General features: G+C 35.4%; 1 protein-coding gene and 2 long non-coding RNA genes across 3 annotated transcripts in view; all 3 read right to left on the reverse strand.

Moving 5' to 3' along the window:
• The window catches only part of LOC149663569 (uncharacterized), a 588,523-nt gene that overhangs the window by 491,024 nt on the left and 73,727 nt on the right, over positions 1 to 23,772 (reverse strand). The gene's annotated exons all lie outside the window — the stretch shown is intronic.
• On the reverse strand, positions 2,446 to 2,970 carry LOC149663590 (uncharacterized). The gene is made up of 3 exons (XR_016368337.1): positions 2,831 to 2,970; positions 2,545 to 2,766; positions 2,446 to 2,489 (listed from the first exon to the last, which is right to left on the reverse strand). It is a non-coding gene; the product is annotated as an uncharacterized LOC149663590 (long non-coding RNA).
• On the reverse strand, positions 21,136 to 22,228 carry LOC149663591 (uncharacterized). The gene is made up of 3 exons (XM_089841849.1): positions 22,180 to 22,228; positions 21,859 to 22,068; positions 21,136 to 21,784 (listed from the first exon to the last, which is right to left on the reverse strand). The coding sequence occupies exons 1-3, from the start codon at positions 22,226 to 22,228 to the stop codon at positions 21,228 to 21,230; spliced, it is 816 nt and encodes a 271-aa protein (XP_089697975.1). The 3' UTR covers positions 21,136 to 21,227.

The raw sequence follows: 23,772 nt of genomic DNA on the forward strand, positions 1-23,772 counted from the left end.
CGCTTAGAATTAGCCCCGAGTCATGTTCTCTTGAAACTTGATGCAATAGAAATGAAGTAATTTGCATAAGCCCTAAAGAACAACGCTAGACGGGACACGGAAACGGATGGTGGAGATAAAGAACAGAGAAAATCGTACTGAATAGAAGGCAGGCCCGATATATATTACCGCCCAAAACAACCTCATTCCTTTTTGTTTATGACGTACTAAGCGTTAATTAATCAGAGAAGCTGGAACCGAAAAAACTTACAAAAATCTCATAGTATTTGTGCCAAAAAAGGTAATTTAAAAACAACTTTATATATTTTAATTTAGTATAAAACAATTTTAGAACTAAAAATGGGGTTGAAAGGAGGCCCAGCCTGCCAGCTAGGGTCGGACCAATACTTTTCCGAACCTCTAAAACGTGCGAAAGTAAAAATTTAGTAAGGAAATAATTTATAAATAAAAATGTGGTTGAAGGGACGCCCAGCCTACCAGGCAGGGTCGGACCAATACTTTTCCGAACCTCTAAAACTCGCGAAAGTAAAAACTTAGAGAGGAAATTTTTCTCAGGCTTACAGGATTGGCAACTCGCTATGTTCGATGGCAGCTTATTCAATATAAAATTTGTTCTAGCTTTGGTTCTCAGCACGACCCTGGTTCCTATACTGGAGTGATTTTGCGGTAATCTATAACCTAGTTTTAAGCTTGCTGACAACACACGAAAGAAATATTTCGAGACAAAAGACGAAAAAATACTGATATTTAGGATTTAAATTCTCGACGTTTTAAATCGGAGTGAAAGAACTTTGACTGGTAGAAGGGCCCTGATTAGTAGGAGATTCGAACACCAACTGCCTCTCTAGCTTCTTTCTTGCCGCATATCTCTCTAGTCTTTGTGCTTTTTTTCTTTCTCTGTATTCTGGATTAAACGTAGCCTTCTCATCTTTTCGGCTGATGTTTCTTTCACATTAGATGGCATTTCTGAACTCTCTCGTATTTGTATAACAGCCGAGTTAAACGGCACAAAGTCAATTTTCATTTCAGACCGTTGAAAATGTCCTAACTTATTTCATGACTTGTTAGATATCCTGAAATCAATCTTAGTTTACCCGTAAATAGGCCTAACAAATAAAAATATATGACAAAACTACCCGTTCAAAGAAATACTTACTTGAAGTTAATTCTGAAAATAAACTATAATTAATGGTAAATTATTAGGTCTAATAAAAAATGAGAACTATGGTAACAAAATTCAAAACAAATACTTATTTCGAACAATAAGTTTTCAATTCGCATTCACAAAAAGCATAAGAAATCTTCCACAGCCGTTAAACGCAGAGTTCGCAAGAGAACAAAGGTCCCACCTGGCATCACTGATTCAAAGCAGTGATGCCAGGTGGGACAAATGAAATTTCCCTTTCTAACCCTTAAAATTTTCCTTTTTGGACCAAAATTTCCCTAGTTCAGAGCTGCCAGATTCCGCGCCTTGAACGAAAAAAAAGTTTTACTAGTGCCACCGTCCGGAGAAAACGCGAAGCTTGATCTAAGGGAAAAAAATGGCAGGCCTGAGACCTGTAGCATCAGCGGCAGTGTATGTGACGTTTAAACTTATAATTCAGTCCCTTATGGAAAATTACATTGGAAACCAATTGGTATTTTTCCTATTGGAAATGTATTTGAAATCGATTGTGTTTTGGACAAATACACCAATAGAAATTGAATTGGGTATCAATAGGCCTTGACCAATGGTGTCCCAATAGGCAGTGTTGGGATATAATCTAATGGGGATTCAATAGGAATAGAAATGAATGGGATTGTTATAAGAAATAAGAAATAAACCAAATGGGATTCCGATAGGTAGAAATCAAAATGGGATTCCGATAGGTAGAAATCAAAATGGGATTCCGATAGGTAGAAATCAAAATGGGATTCCTATAGGTAGAAATCAAAATGGGATTCCTATAGGTAATAATCAAAATGGGATTCCTATAGGTAATAATCAAAATGGGATTCCTATAGGTAATATTCAAAATGGGATTCCTATAGGTAATAATCAAAATGGGATTCCTATAGGTAATAATCAAAATGGGATTCCTATAGGTAATAATCAAAATGAGATTCCTATAGGTAATAATCAAAATGGAATTCCGATAGGTAATAATCAAAATGGGATTCAGATAGGTAATAATCAAAATGGAATTCCGACAGGAAAATACCCCTAAGGGGCTTTGATAAGACCTAAAACTAATGCAGTTGTACTAGGAATTAAAATCTGTGAGAGGAGTACAAATTAACACAATAAACGGACTTTGCACGTGAAGAGCAACCATTCTAATAGTGTAAAAATTAGCACCCTAGAATTTTATTACGGCTTTTTACAAAATAATTATTTAATCTTTTTCCTAATAACAGCAATTTTTTGAGTTAAAGCGTGATGAACACCTTTCACAGCAACATATAGATCAGGAGATAGTTTTTCTGCTCCCCGTAGTACCTTACGCCACCTGGAAGATTTTGGACTTTGATATTATTTCCTTAAAATAATAATTATAAACTTACACTTTATTGACTGAATTTTTTGGAGGTGAGGGGTGGCCTAGCTTCATCATATCTGGTATTTTTCATTCTATTAGAAATTACTCCTGTCAGGCTTCTAGTAGCAAGGACTGTGGTCCCCCATATCGTAACAGCCAAATTTTTCGTAAAAATTGATGGATTTTGGGCCATGAGACAATTTTCCCACTTGCATTTATTTAAAAAAACGCCGTTTCCCAGATAAATCTGCAAAATTAATTTACAAATAGCTGAGCGGCAGTACTAGATTTAAAAAAAAATTTTTACTTACATCCCAATAAAAGTATAAGCACTTTAGTCCATGCCTCAGTCTCTTCTTCAAGATATTTGTAATTGTGCAAAGTTTAAAATCATTCAAATGATTTGGTTTAAATCCCGTAATATTTTTGATGTTAACAATACGCTGTGTGTTAGTTCTTTGTCTTGATGACCAAGGCTTAGAATAAGGTTTTGTTTGAACGTTGGCATTAAATACGTTTTTCCCTTGATTTTACCCATAATAATATAGTAGAATATTGCCATTAAAGTCAAAGTAATTTTTTAATAATAGTTGAACAAAAACATGATTTACCGATTGTGCTTGGGTTTGTCTGTGGGTAACGAGCTGACTCCTAGCAGCCTTTCCGTTAAAATTCAAAATCAAACGAAACGATGCGTTCGTTACAGGAGCGGGGAGAGAGAGAGAGTAGAGACTGTGGCGCCACCCCTGGAGGCGTGTGTCGACTGTCGCGTGAGAGAATAAGCCTAGGGCATGGAGCCTTAACACACACGTGGAGCAATGATAACGAGAGACCGGGATTTGAACAGTCTATATCGATTTTTTAACTAGTAGTCCCGTTATTATGGCTCCATGGGGTAGATAGAAATTGGCAAATTAAATTGGCTAATGCCGTTTTCCATTTGATGGTAGCAATCTTCCACCATGGACACCATGGAGCAATATAAAATTCAAAATAAATCCATTTAATGCAATTTTAAATAGACTTCTGCTGTCAATCCAAGTGAAATACTTAATTTTGTGTATTTAAATTTGGGGTGTCAAAATTCTGAACTGCCTATAGTTATTTTAAGGGAGTACAAAGTTGTTAATATTGGTAGTAATGGACACCCATTTCCAAGGATAGTGAAAAAGACGCAGAATATTTTGGTCTTTACCGTAAATAAGAAGCACTACATATCCCCTTTCCCAAATTTAGTTGAATCTAAGGGAATAATGTAAATTTAAATCCAAAAGTATTAAATAATTACATTTTCACTAAAATTTAAATTGAAAGATTAAGTTGAAGCCTTTTTTAAGTTTCAGTAAAAGTTTTAATAAAGCACCATGCTAATAAAAGTTTCTTAAGAAATAATTATTTGCAAATACCTATATCAAAGCACTAATCTTACCGAATTCTTACCAATAAAATCCCAATAGACATGTTAATTGTGAAGCTTATGGCTTTTCTATACGTTTTCTATTGCAGTCCCTTCCAATTAAAGACCAATATACAATGCAATTGGGGAGCCTATGGGTTCCCTATTGCAGTCTCTTCCAATTAAATCCTAATAGATATTGCAATAGGGAACCAATGGGTTTCCTATTGATTTTCTATTGCAGTCTCTTCCAATTAAATCCCAATACATATTGCAATAGGGAACCTATGGGTTTCCTATTAGTTTTCTATTGCAGTCTCTTCCAATTAAATCCCAATAGATGTTGCAATAGGGAACCTATGGGTTTCCTATAGGTTTTCTATTGCAGTCTCTCCCAATTAAATCCCAATAGATGTTGCAATAGGGAACCATAAGGTTTCCTATTGGTTTTCTATTGCAGTCTCTTCCAATTAAATCCCAATAGATGTTGCAATAGGAAACCTATTGGTTTCTTATAGGTTTTCTATTGCAGTCCCTTCCAAATAAATCCCAATAGATGTTGCAATAGGAAACCTATTAGTTTCTTATAGTTTCCCTATGAGTACACACATAGGTGTATTTTTCCTATAAATTCCCCATATGTCCTACATGTTTTTAATTGGTTCCCAATTGGTTTCCAATGAAATTTTCCATAAGGGAGTGCCAAATGAAAATTAGTACTCGAAATTTCTTGCAATGAATGAACCACAATTTTCAGAAGAGAATATTTTCAAAAATGGTAAGTGTTGAAAACCTAATCACCCTAATATTAACCAGATTAGTTATGCCATTTGTATTACAAGGCGGTCTTCAAAAATCAACCAAACAACAAATAAATAAACAAATGTAAACTCTTAAGCCTTGGTCATAACATGAGTATAAAAATTGGTAATACTGTTTTCGTTTTAATTGCTACGAGTATTACACATATTTTCCAAAAGATCCTACTGAAAAAATTCGAAAAGCTCTTCAGTCAAACTTTAAGGGAAATGAATTCACACAGTATGGAATTACAAACGAAAAAAAACACTTGTTGCTTTAAAAAAAGTCCAATTTAAAAGCACCGAAGATTGGTTTTGAAGTCAACCCTTCTTATCCATTCTTGGGGTGTTCCCCTGACGGAATAGTCAACGATAATTTGGTCGAAATGAAGTGTCCAGTCATTGGTGAAAAAGGAAACTTAGAAACAGTCCTCAAGAAGGACGGAACATTTGCTTTGAAACCCTAACAAATGTATTATGGGCAAGTGCAACTTAGTTTGGCCCTTTTAGGACTTCAAAGTTGTCATTATGTAATTTATTCTAAACTGGAAGATGACTGTTTTGTTATTGATGTGCCTAAAGACCAAAAATTTATTAGCAATCTTTTACCAAGATTATAAATTACTTATTTTAAAAGGTTTTTTTGCTTATTTTAATTACTACATTCCAAATTATTTGAAATGGAATAAAAATAATGGCGCAAATAAGGCTGAAGTGATATTTTTAAGTTCATTAAAATGTGATAGAATCTTACAACTTTATTGAATAAAATTGTTTTACAAAATTTCAGGAGTTCATTATTTATTTGCATTTTTTTCACGGGTTTTAACAAGCTTGGGAACTGCGTAAGAGTTAATTTAAAATAATTTGAGGTCTGAACTTTACTTATTCCAAACAAAGCTGATAGAGCGGTGAATGAAATCAAATGCCAAGTTTTAGTTTCAAGAGTGTCAAAAATACCCTATCTCGAGACTCGTAGTTTCCCCCATTCTTGGCCCTCTCTACCTTATTTGTCCATGAAAAAGGGGTATGAATTTACTGTTAATATTTTTAATTGTCGCATCAAATAGACCAGTACTTTGTAATCCTGTTAATGAAATTATAGAGGTGGCATTCAATATTCCATTAGAAGCATTAACATAACATGTATGATTTTCCAAGGTGTTGACCATAATGCATTAATCAAAACGCGTCTTGGATTTAACCAAGACCTACAAAGTATCGATAAGAACAAGGTTAATCACTTGACTGAATGCGCAGATATTGAAACTTTTTTTTTAATTAAAACTTACATGCTTAAGAAAGTATGTTCCATCACCCTATTCCATTGAATAAACTTACTTTACTGGTAGTAAATTTTTTCCCTCTCAATAATTTGAAAAATTTACTTATCTCGGGTTTTCGAGCACAATTCCATTCCCCGAAAACATTTTATAACTACATTTATTATCACTTTTAAGAGAGTACGTGTATGACATTGTGTCGTTAATAGGTTGCTAACATATCCCCGTTTATGCCCTGAACGCTCCATAGTGAAACCTTTTGTTAATTTTAGTGCAAATTTCAACAATGGCAGCACATTCAACATGGACGTTATGATTTTTACTCTTGGTTAAACTGACTTATGTTAATAGACCACTTCGACATGGGAAGACACGGGGGTAAAACTTTGCCTTCCATCTCGCTCGAGTGAGTCGAGTCGATGGAAAGATCATAAATAGAGCAGAGACGGCGAGGGGTCAAACCCCCCCCCCCTCCCATATGTCCCGATACTAAGGATTGACATCTCTTTTTTACGTAAAAAGGGTCTATAGCAACGGTACGACAGACAATGTTCAAACGGTTCTGCCATGGCGTTTCTATGGTTCGCAAGCAGTAGGGGCGTGCATGATATTCGTAATTTTTTGATTTTCTTTGTTGTAATTGTTAACTTAAGCGTGGTCGTAGCCTGAAATTTATGACTTGGTTATTTTGAAAAATAGCCTGCGTTCACCAAGTCGCGTGATCTACGACGCTGTGGCTCGACTCTGCTACTTAGTCTGTATATCTTCAGGAACAAGGATAATGCATTAACGGTTTTTAAAGGAATATGGGTTTTTTAACTTGTCGCTGCGAATCTTCCTATAGTAAATGTTGTATTTCTAGTAGCCCCAGAGACTTCTGGTAGCACTCTTTATGCATTTGGTAGAACAGTTTTATAGAAATTGAAATGGTAGAAGATATTTATAAAATAAGATTTGTTCGAATATTTAAACTTCAATTTGGTCGAATTATTTCGTAGTTGTCCTATTTCAAGGCGAGGAATGCTCTCAAAAACAATTACTATTTACAATTACTACTATAAAAAGTGATTCACACAGAATTCTCGAGCAGCTTAACGCGCAATTGAGTGGGCTATTGCCTTGGTGACGAGGCCAGCGAAAGACAAGGCATGAGAATGGCACAAGGCGTACTTCTATCAAGGGGGGTATACAACTATACATCCTCCTTGTTCGTATCGGGCGCAGCAGAAGCTAAAGCAGACTACCCCCTAATCGTTTTTTCATTGTTACGTGTAGTTACTAGTTATGACTTATGAGGTATTTTTCCACACGAAAACTCTTAAAAGTGATAATAAATGTAGTTATAAAATGTTTTCGGGGAATGGAATTGTGCTCGAAAACCCGAGATAAGTAAATTTTTCAAATTATTGAGAGGGAAAAAATTTACTACCAGTAAAGTAAGTTTATTCAATGGAATAGGGTGATGGAACATACTTTCTTAAGCATGTAAGTTTTAATTAAAAAAAAAGTTTCAATATCTGCGCATTCAGTCAAGTGATTAACCTTGTTCTTATCGATACTTTGTAGGTCTTGGTTAAATCCAAGACGCGTTTTGATTAATATCTGTTACTTCGGTCTTAATTTTTATTAATTTTGCGTACATGCGGTGGTGTTTAATTTATTTCAGTGCTCATTCCCGCTAGCTGCAGAAAAGGAAATAGTTTGTCATTCAATAGACTGAGAGTTATTAGCTAAGGGGACGTCACATCAATATTTTTAGTCTTAATTTAAGCTGATGAAATTCGTAGATATACGAGGGTGTGATGTCATGACAAAGATTTTAGTTCGACTATTTCTGATGAACCCAGACCAGAATATACCAGTTGCTTTCACGCTAATTTTGAACCCCATTTCCAATGTCATTGTGTCAACAAGATCTTATTCAGAACGGATATTTCTCTTAACCTTTACACGAGATTCAACATATAGATTACCATCTTTTGTGATTAACTTTAACCTAATTTAAGAAACTAAAATAGTAATTTTTTTTGTTAAAAGTGGCATTAAATAAGACAACTAGCAATAATTTGGCAATATTTCAGGGGAAAAGAAATACAATTTTGTAGTGTTTTGGAAAAGCTGGCAATATCATAATAATTATAATATAATATAAATATAACGCGTCTTAAAAAGATTTTCTCTTCCGTATAGTGTGGTAGTTTGGCATATTTTATTTTTCGCTCTGTCCTTAAGTACAATTTTAATTGGATTTAGCCATTGGGATAGATGATAAATGATTAGCCAGCGTACTACAGGAGTCTGGCAATGGAACTGTGCTTAGATTTATCATTGAATATAGGAAATAATAGGATCAACAAATTATTTAGTAGTATTTATGAAACTAATGGTAACTATTTTACCTTTGATAAATAAAGTGAAATGAGAGTTACAGTAGTTTATTGATGACAAAAGTTAGGGTTAATAGTATTATTTATTTTATATAATAGTTAAAATATAAATTGTAATTTTTTAAAGTTATGGCTGTTCAGTAATTACTTAAAAGTCATTAAAACAATAAATTGCTTTAAGAATATTTTTGTTAAACTTTTTTTTCAAAGTTAAAACACGTATGATTATTATTTTATTGGCATGTGCTAAAGATTTATTTTAAAAACACATTTGGTTTGATAATTGCTACATTTATTTATAGGACGCAATTTGGAATTGAATTTCCCTGGTTGTTATTTGTATTCATTATAATTATTTTCCAGTAAATAAAAATTTTATTTTTCACGTTTAAAGCTAATAGTTGCGTATTTTTTAAAGGGTTTCATTCGTAACTTTATAAGGAAAATTATTTTGGACACCAGAAAGGCTTTTGAGAATAATTAGTGATAGCGTCCTAACTGTTAAAAAATAGACCTTAACAGGGAAAAGCTAGGAATAACTATAATTAATTTTAACTGAATCTAAAATGTAAGTTTCACTATGAATACATGAGAGGGATTAAAAAAATGTTCAAAGAGAGTCATACGTGAAGGTTGGATTTAAAAAGTGTGAAAAGTTCAACATTAACGTTAGAGCACCAATAATCATTTTGTTAATCTCTCAAGTGAATAATTCAATGATGAAAAAATATTTATACACATGTAATCCTAGGACTGTAAAATTGAGAATATATAATAGCCAGAAAAATAGTAAGCATGGGTTTTAATGTTAAATTATTTTAGGTATAAAAAAGGGAAGGGGGAGTTTGTTAAAATACTGCTAATATACTTAAAGATGCTTTTTAAAAAGGGTAGTGATTTGTTGGTGTAGAATCTGCAGTTTAGCTCAGAGAGTTAATGAAGCGCCTTGTATTTCGTTAGTGACATCTTCAATCCAGTTGATTTATTTTTTTTTCTATATTTAATACTATTGAACTAAGATGGCGTTAGTGGTTAATGTCATTAATTGGTAGCTTTTTTTACTGGTTCCATCGCGCTTGGTTTTGTTTTATTGATGTAGAGTCTGCAGTTTAGTTCACAGTTAATGAGGAGCCTTGTGTTTCACTATTGAACTAAGATGGCGTTAGTGGTTAATTTCATTAATCGGTAGCTTTTTTACTGGTTCCATCGCGCGTGATTTTGTTATGTTAATGTAGAATCTGCAATTTAGTTCAGAGAGTTAATGATGTGCCTTGTGTTTGGTAGCGACATCTCCAGTCCATTTTATTTTGTTTTGATATTTATTACTTTTGAACTCAAATAGCATTACTGCTTAACGTCATTAATTGGCAGCTTTATTTTACTAATTCCATCGAGCTTGTTTTGTTTGGCAAACGTCCGTAAAATAACGTTCATAAGGCGTTTCGATGGAAATTTAAATTGAAGTCCAAGGTGATTAGGCGGTTAATCACAGTTGGGTTTTTTAGAGTTACGAGTGAAGTACTTGAGGTTTAATCGGGTGGTGAAGGAGGGGGGATTTGGGGTATTTCACCACCCGCGGACACGGGGTAGTCAGTTCCTGTAGGGTAGGCATGCTGACAAGTCCCTTATTCCCTCAAAACTTTGTCGCCCAGAAGCTTGGCTTACAGGAGTGCGCCCAAACTCCCAACATAGTAAAGTACATAATTTTAGTAACAAACCATTGCTGTTCTAAATTTTAATAACGTTGAAGCAACTTTTGTTCAAAAAAGTTTTTTTAGCAAAATAATATCTGTTATGAACTTCTATTGTGTTGATGAACTTGAAGGCAAGGCTTGCCAAGCCGTTATATAACTATGCAGGGAAATTAAATAATTGACACGTATTATTTGGCCTTGGTACAGTTAGACGTTCTATAGACACTCACTCAACAAATACGAGGGTTATTTCTTTGAATATCTTTGCTGTTTTTAATCCAAAGTCGCTCTCATTCTTTGCACACGCCAGTCTAAAGTGTCTGTTATTTCGGCATAGAAGTTGAATATTTATATTTCTTGATCTGTCTGTCGAAGTCTTGTGGTGTTGTTTTATATAATGATGATGTTCATACTTTTTGGCTGTGTAGTTTTAATCTTTTATTATACTGGTAAAGGCTATGATGAATTATCTTTCTGTTGAAGCTTAGCAGCTGGCACGTGTTGATACAATACGCTTGTAGTTGTACGAAAATAGTCTTTAAATTGCATGTTTCAAAGTTGAACATATGAACTGCTCGTAGCATTTTTGTCGAAATAATTTTGTTCTTCGGTATATTAGTTATGTAAAGGGGCGGAGGGGGAGGAGGCGAAAGAAAACTTTACCATTTACTGGCTATTATATGTTCATTTAAATATGAGATTTTGAGGGTCAATTTTTATAAATTATGTCAGGCAACTCTTAGCTTTAAGTTTGAAAACAGTGCTGCTAGAACATGACAATTATTGTTTTGCGCGTGGGTTACCAAAGGGACAATGAAAAGGTTATAAAATTTTGAAGAAAAAAAATTATTCCAAAAGGCTTTGCAAATTCTACCCCTGTTGGTTTTAATCAATGGCACCCGTCACTCAGACTACTCCAGCTGGTGAGAAACACAAAGAGAATATGCAAAACTTCCTGGAATATTAATTGAAAAAAAAATGTTTTAGTTATTTTATTTACACGGGTAATGTAATATATATAAATATTTTTTGGTAACCGCAATTGGGGAAATAATTCTCAAACTTTATAAAAACAAATTATCCAACAATAGTAGGATATTAGTTAGTGGGACAAATTAATAAGTTCATATGGCTATTAAATACTTTAAAATAAATTTTTGTAAGTGGTATTAGATTGGGTCGGGTACACATTATTGATAAGTTATACAAAGAAAAGGTTATATTAATAAATAATATTTAAACACAAAATCTTCGCTACAGGGGTTGAAATTAAAACAGTATGATATTAGATTAAATTAATTTTGTTTATAAAATCTCGTGGACTTTTTTTGGAACGGTTTGAAATTGTTAATGCAAAAAAAAAATTATGAGCGTCTTAATGTAAAAAAAATATAGCGCGCTTAAAAGAGAAAAATGGTAGTTGCGAAACTGATATTTAGAGAACTCTTGGAATATATTAATTTTAATCAGTATTTATTTAAAATTTGGGTACGAGTGTCTAAATCTCAGTTCCAAAAATCTGTTCAATGTTAACTAATAATATGAGTTTGTCTCAATAGTAACACCAGCTTATTAAAGAATTATATTTAATCACATAGCATTACCAACAGGGGCTACGTTTTTAACTTGTTTTTATATAAAATACCATTGGGGCAAGGCAAAACCCTTCACTAGAAAATTTAAAAATTAATTCAAGAATCATCGCCTTTTTTCGAAACAATAGCATGGCCCTACAATCCTCCTTCCTCTCCCATTCACGGTTATTATAGTCTGGGCAACATCAAAATTTATCTCGAACCATTGTAAACCTTTAACTTGCTCGAGAATTAACAAATTTACCCAATCATAAATTACTTTAAAGGGAATATGAAACTATTAGTATATCTTTGACAGATATGATGCTCCTTTCTGGTACGAATATTGAAATTTTAAGCTTTACCCGGGGTAAATTTGATATGGATTCTTCAATCACGTTAGATCCTTTAATGTGTCTGGACTTTTTCCAAGAGCAGAACAGTGACGTCAGTCAAGTTACTGACGAATCTCTCCCTTTTTCTGATTATTGCATCACTGACCTCGTACCAGCCGTTGTCTTTTCTCACAAAGTTCACATAATGTCCCTCGGCCAACGATTGACCTTTATGAATAATCACCCCTTTAGTTTTAAAAAGCATCTTGCTCAAAGTGACATTTTGATTTTCAAAACTTGATATTTTGGTCGAAATCTTAACGGGACGACCATCTTTGTAATCGCCACGGAGAAGACACAAAAATACGTACTTCCCGCTGGATATCAATACATCACGCTCTTGTATTTTTGGGTTGTTACAAAATACGCATGGCACCTCTGTTAATCTCATCCTTTTTTCTAGAGATTTCCAATCAATTTTATCTCGGTTTTCTAGTGGAAGATTGAAAATGTTGCTTTCAACAATATTTTCCGAATTTTGTTCAACTTGACATTTGGGGCATTTGGTAAAGTTTCGCGACTTTGACCAAAAAAGATCTTTTAGAGCCTTAGAGTAATTGGCTTCCATTTCTTGACTTAGTGTCGTCAAGAGTACCATCAAAAATTCACTGGCGTCTTGTTGAACGTTTTGCGTAAAATGATTTCCGACAGCCATTCTCAGTTCCAACCCTTTACGACTGAAACTTCCTTGAGAACTCTCGATGTCGTTTATCGTGTCATGGAGGCAACGTAAAACTGGTTTTTCAACGAATGATCCATTGTAAGATTTAACCAATTCTCTTAATTCCGGCACTAATAAGAGTAGTTGCAAAACGCTATTAGAATAGCACGTTACTTGATCATCGTTAGCTAAACCTTTCAAGGGAAAACTATCCAAACTCTGTTGGGCTTTCCTTTTCTTCTTCGGTGTTTCTTCACATCTCACTTCCTCGCCTTCTAAAAGGCTTTTAGATAGTGTAGGCGCACTTCTTTTCCCACCTCTACTTTCTTTCGACTCCGTTATTTCCAAAAGAGGCAGATCTGGCCTATATTTTTTGCGAAGCCTGTTATATTCCATTATGGCTCGTCCATCCGCCTTAATTTTAGTCGGATCGAACTGTAATAGATGGAGTCCGGCTAAGGACGTCACTCTCGATAAAGCGACGTACGCCATGCCCGTTCCAAATAAATTCGGACCCAAATCCATAATGGCGCATTTTAAACTCATGCCTTGGCTTTTGTGTATCGTAATTGCGTATGCCAGGATGACGGGAAACTGGGAGCGCTTAACGTAAATGTTTGTCATGAGCAAAAATTTGACGCAAATTTTCTCAACTAAAAAGTCCGTGTTAGCGTCGTCGTTATTCGGTTCGCGATCTACTCTGAGAAAAATGCCAACAACGTTTCCTTGTTCGTCCTTCTTGAATCCAGTTACGAAACCCATCGTACCATTTACAACGCCTTTTTCAAAACTGATATTCCTTCTGACCATTATACGGCAGCCAACGCAAAGAATTAACTCGCTCTCCAAACCGCCCGTTTTGGACGGTTCGTTTTTTAGACTTTGAAGTCTCCTCAAAATGTTTTTATTCATTTTTTTTCCATAGTCAGCGAGTCTATCCTGGCAAGGAATGACTTCAACTTTCTCGCCGTTTTTTCGCAGCATTTCGCCGTTGAATTTTTCGCACATGGCTAATTTAGGCATCAAACAAATTGGGCGAAACCCTTCATTGGACAGTTTAATGAAAAGGTCCATAGCCACCTCGATGTTTTTTCCTCGAGCAACCAATCTAGTTCCTAAGGTTGCAACATCAGCTTCGGAAATATTTCCAATTCTAACTCTGCTTAGAATGTCGCCGTAACTTTGGTCGTTGGCTTGTCTAACATTTTGCGTTAGTTCATCGTATTTAAAAAACTTCCAAAGATCACTTCCTCCGATGCAATTGAATCTAAGTCTGGCTTCTTCGGAAGTGATTTTGATGAACGCGGGATTTCCTTGAACCGGAGGCAATTGGAAAAAGTCACCCAAAACAAGGATAAATACAACTCCACCAAATGGTTGGTTCATTTCCCAAAATTCGTTCAGCCTCAAGTGAACGTGAGTCAGTAACACCGACGAGACCATGGAAATTTCATCAATAATTAACAGTTTTAAATTTCCCAAAGTTTCTTTCATAATGCTCATATTGTCAGAACTTAGGGAATGGTATTCGGCAATACGCCCATGATCTACCGGCAACATTAGTAATCTGTGTAATGTTACGCCATTAACATTCAACGCTGCCAAACCCGTTGGCGCGGCAATTGCCACGCTAGCAGGATTTTGAAAGCGTCGCCTTACTGCGTTGGCGAGAGTGTCGATAAGAAACGATTTGCCAGTGCCACCAGGTCCCGACACAAAAAGGCACTTGTTTCCAGATTTTTCTCCCTCTTGGGAGAAGTGATCCATGATGTGATCATATATTCGCCTTTGATCCGAGTTTAGTAACGCCACATTGTCATCATCAGTCTCGAAATTGATTTCCATGGCAGCTTCCACATCAGCCATCGCGTGTTCAGTTTCGATAACAATTTCTTTCCCTTGTAGCGCATTTTCATCGTCCTCACTTTCTCCCTCCGATACTATGGTTTCTAGCTCTTTCGACTTTTTAGAAGCCTTCCGTTTCTTTTCAACTTCTTTGGAAACCGACAGCTTCTCGTGATATTCTCTCATGTCTTTTAACACCGAAAGCAAGTTTTCGAAAGCATCGGCGTATGTTTCAAAATCGCCCAATAGCTCATTTTCGTCACGCCACGGTTTGAAGAGGATCAGTAGAGCGTGACAATACTGTTCTTTCTCCTCCATCGGGTCGTGAATAAAGTGCTCTATTATGTATGGCTTAATTCTCTTTCTCATGAAACCCAGATTGTTTTTCAACTGGATGACATTCGCATTTTTCTCGACACCCTCGGAGCGCATGGCATAATCGTAAAACTGACCAAATTCCCGCAAACTAAGATTTTCCAAGCTGTCGGGACGATTCGCATACTTGTCGTCGACGAACCCTTTTTGGCAAGTGTCCTTGCTTTCGGGGTCAGTTTCCCTCAAACGAGCGAGTTCCTTGTAACCTTTCAAAATTCTCGATCGGTTTTCTTTCAAGTTAGTGTTTATAAATTTAGTGCTGTCAGACTTGTTGTAAAGGTCTTGGCCCAGCATCATATCGAGAGCTTCATAAATTCCTATTTGCTTGCACGTCAAAGATTTCAATCTATAGGCAAATAATTTTTTGGACAAACTTTCGTTGCCTAACTCGGCAAAAGTTTGGTCCATGTCAGCCCGGTCTCCCTTTGTCACGTAAGCCGTAACATAGTTTGCCACTATTTCCGATTTGTCAGCGACAAATTGCAAATCCATGTTGGCTTTGGAAGCCAATAGTAGCGTTGGATTATAATCATTTATTAAATCTTCGTGCTGTTTTCTCGGCAAGTCGTACAACCGTTTTTGCACCTTTTTCATCTTACGGTGACGAGTAACTGATCTAACGGAATTCATAGTCGCTACGTTTGTTACGTTACGAGGGAAACCGTAACGACACACTCTCGATCCTTTTTTAGAATTTTTCACCTTCTTGTAACAACTGGAGGTGCATTTGTGAAATTGAAATTTTTTTACCAGCCGGTGCAATTCCGGACTTATCGATGCGCTTGGCATCGAACACGTGACGTGTTTTTGCACGTAATCCAAAATAGTCTCGGGCGAAGAAGTTCCAATCTTTGGAGCGTCCTTGGCCCACAAAAGCATGTGATAGTGAGGTAAACCACGAGATTGGTATTCAACCCGCCAAAAATGATGTTCTATCATGCCAAGAACTGGATTTTGCTTACACAAGACAAAGTTGTTTAGCAGCGACCTCACTTTGTTGTGAAAGTGCAAATTTACGCTAAGCGGATCCAAATTCAACAATTCAGCCACCGTCATCGACTCTATTCCTGGAACGTCTGAATTCACTTTTCTCAAGTGATCGTGAAGTTCCAAGTCATCGTATTCGGCCGGATTAAAAGTCAAGAGCCAGGTTGGAGGACCAAATTCCCGAATCATCGCTAAAACGTTTCTAAGAACTTTATACCAGTAGTCCTTAGTTCCTCGAATATGACCCAAGAAAGTAGCTAAATTACTCTCAAGTTCTTTATCGCCAGATTCAACGCGACTTAGCAAATTTTCAACCCCAATAGGCATGGGTTTTTTTACACGAAGAACGTAGTTCAAACTGCTAGAAATCGCTTTCATTTCGCATTCTTGATAAGAATGGAACAGATAGGTGTAATCTCGTCTAAAAATTGGACTCTTGTTCAAAAAACGGGATAAACGATACTCGGTTTCCGTTATTTTCCCAAATGGTCTATCATCGTGCTTGCCAAAGCGACCCTTAGGGAACAAATGAACAAAGCTCATGTATTCCAAGTTTTTGTCCCAAGTGCTAACTGGCTCGGCTTCGACGCGCTTCATTTGGTAAGCGCCCAGTAAATCTTTCGGTGGTTGAACGTTCACTGGATGAATAGAGTAATGATCGTACAGATCATTGGCTTCACCCTCAGATAGTTTTCGCAACAAAGCCTCGGGCTGTGTTAAAATTTTGTAGGCGTTGCCTGGTGCAAGCCTAGACTGATTTTCATCCTGCTCCTGTATGTTCGAAGCGTTTTGGTCACCTTGGACGTCGTGACTACTATCCGCTGGCCCTTCTGTTTGAAGCGCAGCGGAAGCGCGTGTCAAGGCATCAGATCCATCATTAATTAACGCAAGTGGATCTGTTAGGCTCAGTAATTCTTCGGGAGTCGATGAATTTCCATTTCCATCAATTTCTTGCGTGCCACAAATATATTCCTCATTCATTGTCGAAATATCAATGTCTTTGTAAAAAGGGTTTATCTTTTTCAGCACACTGAATGCTTTCAACACTTTTTCGAGGCAAACAACCTGTTGCCAAACTTTTTTGTCCGCTGTGGGAACGCCATTCACCAAGATATGCAGTTCGTGATTTTTGGGCAACGTCTTGGGAATCATCTTCAAATTTTTCTCCACGGGTATTGGAAGATAAATTACTCTTCCCTTCAAAGCTTTAACCGTGCCAAATTGCATGTTGGAGTTGGTTTTGGTGCCTAACCGCACCACAGTGTGGAAGGCCTTCACAAGCTGAATTAAAACTTTCTCAAACATGTTTAAACTGGTGACATCTGGTGGAGGATTGTCAACCGCCAAGTTGTTCAGAAAACTTCTGTTGGGAACTTTACCCTTTCCCAAATCCGTAGCGCAATAACGACATAGTAGCATGTCTGCTTCTCTCGTGTCGGAATTATTCATTATCCAGCCAGCTCTTAAAATCAGATAGGCCTCGTTCTCAAAAACAGCTCTGTTTACCAGTTTTTCTACTGCTCTTAAATCAGATTTTTTCAGTAATCTTAAACAGCAGTCGCAGGGCGTGTCGTGAAACTCGTTGGTGTTTAGCATTGCCCGAGCGAATTGATTCTCGTAAAGACTCAAGATTTCACTTTCATCGAGACTCGGCCGAGGAGCGTTAACGCTTCCTTCAAGAGCATCGTTTTGTTCCTTATTTAAATTTTTCCCACGTGTAGCAAGGGTTTTCCTTAATTCCGCCATGACATTCGTCACAGACTCGTAATCACCACTTTCAATTTCAGTTGAGATTTTAGTTAACGCGTTGAGTAACGCTTTGACGTGATAAATATTATTCAGAATATTTCTAATTCCCGAATAGTGAGGAGCCAGTTCAGCGAAAGCACGCAAATAACTTTGGCACTCTTCGCTATCAGCGCAGTAAGCAGTGTGTCCTAGGAACGGAACTATTCTCACAACTATTTCGTCTCCATCTGGTGGTATAGACACGTTTGACTTTTTGCAAAATTCTTTTCTTAATTCGCAAAGGTCCAAATCAGAGTCAAAAATTTTAGTCAAAGATTTTTCATTCGCATTTGCAACTGTGTTTACGAAAGCTAGTACTTTTGCAATGGCTCGAGTTCGAACATTACAAATATCACTGCATTCCCAATATACAGTTTTGTTTTTGGTTTCAATAAACCCACCTTCATTGATCACAAAATTTGCTTTTGGATTCTTCTCTTCAGTTTCAACAATGTTGAAAAGATTCGTAACATCTCCCGATTCATTAACTTGTAAAACTAGTTCAACATTACTAGTTGCGTTATTGTTTTTCATGTCAACGATATTTCCCATTTCGTCAACAAACAATTCTTTAGTCGAAGTGGTAACACGGTCTCTCAGAACTTTTCGTACACGACCATCAGAATCCAATTGAAAAATTTTGCCGTAATGTGACTCATCGTCATTTTTCAATATTTTACCATTATTTCCAATCAGATAATAGGTAGTTTCATGGAAATAGGCCTCTTTCATGCTACTGTGAAGCCTTTTACCACCCACAACTTCTGCCAAATTACCAGGATCAATGGACCCAATTTCTTTGATTTTCTGAACAAAATCCTTAAATTCACTAACTATCCTCGTTACTTGGGCGTGGTAAGCCGAATATAATTGCCTTTTGAAATGCAATATTCTACCAGCTAGCACTTGGCATTTTAGGTTGTGAGAGATAGACTTCGTGCGTTGTTTTTTAGTCTCACCGTTGAAAGACTCTGACGCCGCCAGTCTTTCAGTTAGACGTTTGACTAGAAACCTTTTATAGCTTTCAGCTATAATTTTTTTGTTTTTCGTTTTGAAAATTCCCGCATTGAGAAGCTTTTTTGCAAAACCAAACTTATCTTGTTTAGTGGGTTTCATATATTTTTTTTTATTTTTTGATTGGGAACCCACATTAGTAGTGCCACCACGTGGTTTAGTCCAATTTTTGTTTTTCGCAATACCAAGGCCAGATTTACGCGCAACTTGATTATTTGCGTATTTTCTCTGAAAGCACTCCTTCTTTTTCAAATAGTGCTTTTTAAGGCAAAGTTGCCTACTTTGCTTCTTTTGCAAAGCTTTACTCTCAGCTTGCAATTTTAAATTAGCTTCTGTTCTAGATTTCCCCATTGCAAGGCGTTTTTTTTCCGCTTAGCTTGTTCTCGAGTAACCATTTTAAATAGTCAAGAATGGCTGTCACAATAATGTATTTAATAATATATTGCAACGGGTTTTGCAAATATGTTTGTTACACCCAGCAGTTCACAAGGAACTTTTTAAGAACTCTTTGAATTGGCAAAGGTACACACAGAACCCTTTAAATTTGCAAAGGTACACAAAGAAACCCTTGAATTTGCAAATGTACACAAAGAAACCCTTGAATTTGCAAAGGTACACAAAGAAACCCTTCAATTTGCAGAGGTACACAAAGAAACCCTTGAATTTGCAAAGGTACACAAAGAAACCCTTGAATTTGCAAAGGTACATAAAGAAACCCTTTAAATTTGCAAAGGTACACAAAGAAACCCTTGAATTTGCAAAGGTACACAAAGAAACCCTTGAATTTGCAAAGGTACACAAAGAAACCCTTTAAATTTGCAAAGGTACACAAAGAAACCCTTGAATTTGCAAAGGTACACAAAGAAACCCTTGAATTTGCAAAGGTACACAAAGAAACCCTTGAATTTGCAAAGGTACACAAAGAACCCTTTGCAAAACACTCAGATTTCAATGATGTAGGTAATAATGAAATGTGAGTAATAAAAAATAGGCTTATCATAAACTTTAACAAAAGGAAAATTGGAAAGAAAAAAATAATTGAGCACAAACGATGTATGAAGTTGGTTTAAATAACCAACTTATTAACCCATAAAATACTTCTAAATATAATTTGAAGTAATAGATATAATTAAATACAGGTTTTTAATAGAGGAATACGAACCTTAAGCCTGGCTTCGGAAAGTTGCCGCCTAAAAGTGAACTTTGAAGAGGCAGAGTTCGTAAGGGTGTAGCCCACTCGATCACGCAAGTGCGTGCAACTTGCGTGATCGAGTGGGGCAGTGAGCTCAAAAATAGGATAATGTGCTCCCTGAGTGGGGTGTGGTAAGGGCGAAAAGCCGAAAAAAAGTGAACTTTAAAGAGGGGGAAGGTGCCCTATTAAAAATCAAAATAGCGGCTGTATGTAAGGAAGTTTTACTAGTTAAACCTTGGTTAAATCTATCACATAAGGGTAGTTTTTAGGTTTTAACGGGCAAAATTATAATTACATTTATATCATAGAATTGAACGTTGTTGAACAAACGATTATTCTCCTTTTGGAGTATATAGAGTTTGTAGAAAGTGGCAGAAAGAGATGTTAGTGGAAAGAGCCCAAGTCTTAAAGTATAAGTATGCAGTCATAAAAGGGAAGAAAACGGTTTAAAAATTAAAGCAATTTGCTTGAAAACAATGACATGAGGTGAGATGTTTGTTTGAATATTTTTGGAAATTTCAAAACATGCTCCTGCAAATCTGTGTTTTATGTCAGGATTGGTTATAAACCCAGATTTCCCATTCATGGGAGCTTCACCTGATAACAAAATTTCTTGCGAATGCTGCGGTCTTGGATTATTAGAAATCAAATGCCCTTATTCAGTAAGAGAAATAAAAATAGACGAGTATGCAACTACGAAATCTTCATGCTTGGAATATTGTTAACAAACGAAGAAGTATAAACTGTCCTCTAGTTACGCTTACTATTATCAAGTACAAACCCAAATGATGATCCGTGATAGAAGTTATTGTGATTTTTGTCATTTGGACACTGAATGAAGTCAAAATTGAAAGAATTTTACCTGACTGAACTTTGGGAAGAAATAATTCAAAAATGTACAAAAAATTTTTACAAGTGCATATTATTAGAATTGGTTTGTAAGCATTTTAGAAGAAATGTTCTCTATAATGGCATTAGAGAAATTCCAGTGAACTCTCTAGCCGCAATTGTAAAAATCTGGTCAATAAAAAGTATTGTTATTGCGGTAAAGGGGAAGAGGGGAGAATGATAGCTTGTGATAATGAGAACTGTGATAGAAATAGTTTCATAATAACTTTCATTACATATCTTTAAAAATTACAAAGGCCCCGAGTACAAAATATTTTCTAAAAACCAACCCAAAAACCGAGGTAGAGGTAGACCAGGAAAGAAAAAGTGATAAAACTTAATTTGTGATAATTTTTATTCCTTCCACCTTAATTGTGCAATAAAAAATTTAAAATTTGCAAAAATATACTATGAACATCTTAAATCTAATCAAATGGTACTACAGAATTGATGGAAGGCAAGTATAATAAACGGTCCTCGTTTCATTTGATTGTATTTTTTGAAGTCTTCATAAAAATTTATATTTTCTATGGTTAGATCAGTTTGAATTTCGGCAGTTTTGTATGTATTATTGCTTGTCTGACTCGATGCCTCCACCATTTCAACATTAGCTTGAACAGATGCATTTAAAAAAAGTGGTACGCATTGACAAGCAACTTCAGCTCTTCCAGAATCTTCAATTCTGTCTTCAAGAATGCTTATTTCCATAATCACAGAATCATCTAGACTGTCTACCGTTAACACAGAATCATCTTGACTATCTTCCGTTAACACAGAAACGAAGAGATCATTTCCCAATGATGACATTGAGATCGCATTTTCACTTTTTGATTCCAATTCTCTCTTCTTCTCAGAACGCTCTAAATACCGATTATGTAAATCTAGTCTAGATTTTGGAGATCTTAAGCTTTGCACACTTCTATATCCCAGGAAAAGTGATGGAACCCAATCAGGGTGCGTCTCATCTTCCAAATTTGATGGTTTTCCTAAATTAAAATACATTGCATTAATGAAAAAATTTTAAAACTTGTACCATTTCTTTAATTTTAGTATTTCTTACCTGAAATAAAATGACGACTACATATTCTATGCCATTTCTGTATTAGATCAAAAGTTGAAAATTTTTTTTCAAGATGAAGGGCGTTAACCCAAGCCTGCCTTCTTTTACGCGAAAGTTCTTCAATATAAGGCCCATATTTCTTATTTACACAAGGAAAACAGTAAAACGAAATCCCCTTATCTTTTTCCGTGCGACTTTTACACTTAAAAACTGAACAATAAACCATTTTTAACTAAAATAATAATTAAAATTGCTAAGCCTGTGCCACTCTATGAGGATTTTAAAGGAAAACTCATTTGTCGTCTGCTACGTCAGACTCACTCAGAATCTGGCAGCCCGAAACCGGAAATAAGCACAGGACAGTGGACATTGTCTAATAAAATTTTAAAATGTCCCATAACTTTTTTTTAAACTATGGACAGTTTGACCAATGAGTATCCCGAAATTTTGATATCTTGACTATGGAGAAGCGACAATATTTTGGCACGCACACTCCAGTTACAATGTCCTATAAATTTTCGAGTCAAATAGGGGGTCACTGGACACACGTCCTATAAGAAATATTTCTTATTTCCAACCCTGATTGCAAACCAGCAAAAACAATTTTGATTGGTCGGTTACGAAAGTTCTAAAGACCACCACTAACCTAGCTAGCGCTGAAGACGAATTATTGGGGGCAGCACTGTAGAGCGTCTTTTTTCAAAAAAATTAATAATCATAACTGTCAAAAAATATAAATTTAATAAACCAAAACTTTTTAAAATGTATTAAACCAAAAATATTTAAAAATGTAATAAAACAAAAAATATTTAAAATGTAACAAAATAAACATTAATAAAACTTGTTAAAAGTGTTTGAGATAAATTATAAATCTGGGGTCCATTAGTTAACAAAATAAGGTGTGCTGTCATTACTTTCCTTGGAAAATCACTGTTAACGACAGTGCTTTTTCTTATGTTTAATAGTTTGCAAGATAAACAAAGATGTTACGTTGGCGAGAAATATGTGGATATCTTCTGTAGAAAGCGTGGTTTTTCATAAAGCCTTACCTAATTTAAGATTTTAATCATTTGGGTAGAATTATTAGTTCAAAATATTCCTAAATCCAATTACAGTCAAAGCTTCCTGACATTTAAAATGTAGTTTGGTCTAAAAGCTATAAGGAGCTAACAACTGGCTAGGGGGAACAGATAGTCTGACGTCACACAGCCCCTCTCTGGTTGGAATTTTTGCGAGTAGAATACTGTTTCCAACCGTTAGGGGGGATGAAACTCCAATAAGAGATAGAAGGGTGTGACGTTTCAGGGTCGGAACTGTTAGCTCCCTATTGTCTCCGTCATGAGTTCCCATATCAGAAGGGGAAAAGAAGTATTATATTCTTCCCCATAATATTTATCAAATTATTATTAATTTATTAATTTCTTTATCAACTTGCGTTAATCATTTCCTTCCTAACATAACTAATTAAAAGATTATTAATTTCTTTATCAACTTGCGTAAATCATTTCCTTCCTAACATAACTAATTAAAAGATTATTAATTTCTTTATCAACTTGCGTTAATCATTTCCTTCCTAACATAACTAATTAAAAGATTATTAATTTCTTTATTAACTTGCGTAAATCATTTCCTTCCTAACATAACTAATTAAAAGATTATTAATTTCTTTATCAACTTGCGTTAATCATTTCCTTCCTAACATAACTAATTAAAAGATTATTAATTTCTTTATCAACTTGCGTTAATCATTTCCTTCCTAACATAACTAATTAAAAGATTATTAATTTCTTTATCAACTTGCGTTAATCATTTCCTTCCTAACATAACTAATTAAAAGATTATTAATTTCTTTATCAACTTGCGTTAATCATTTCCTTCCTAACATAACTAATTAAAAGATTATTAATTTCTTTA

Source organism: Phalangium opilio, unplaced genomic scaffold (genome assembly GCF_054372755.1).
Source record: "Phalangium opilio isolate 3A_F unplaced genomic scaffold, DU_Popi_V2 ptg000061l_1, whole genome shotgun sequence".
Taxonomy (NCBI): Eukaryota; Metazoa; Arthropoda; class Arachnida; order Opiliones; family Phalangiidae; genus Phalangium; species Phalangium opilio.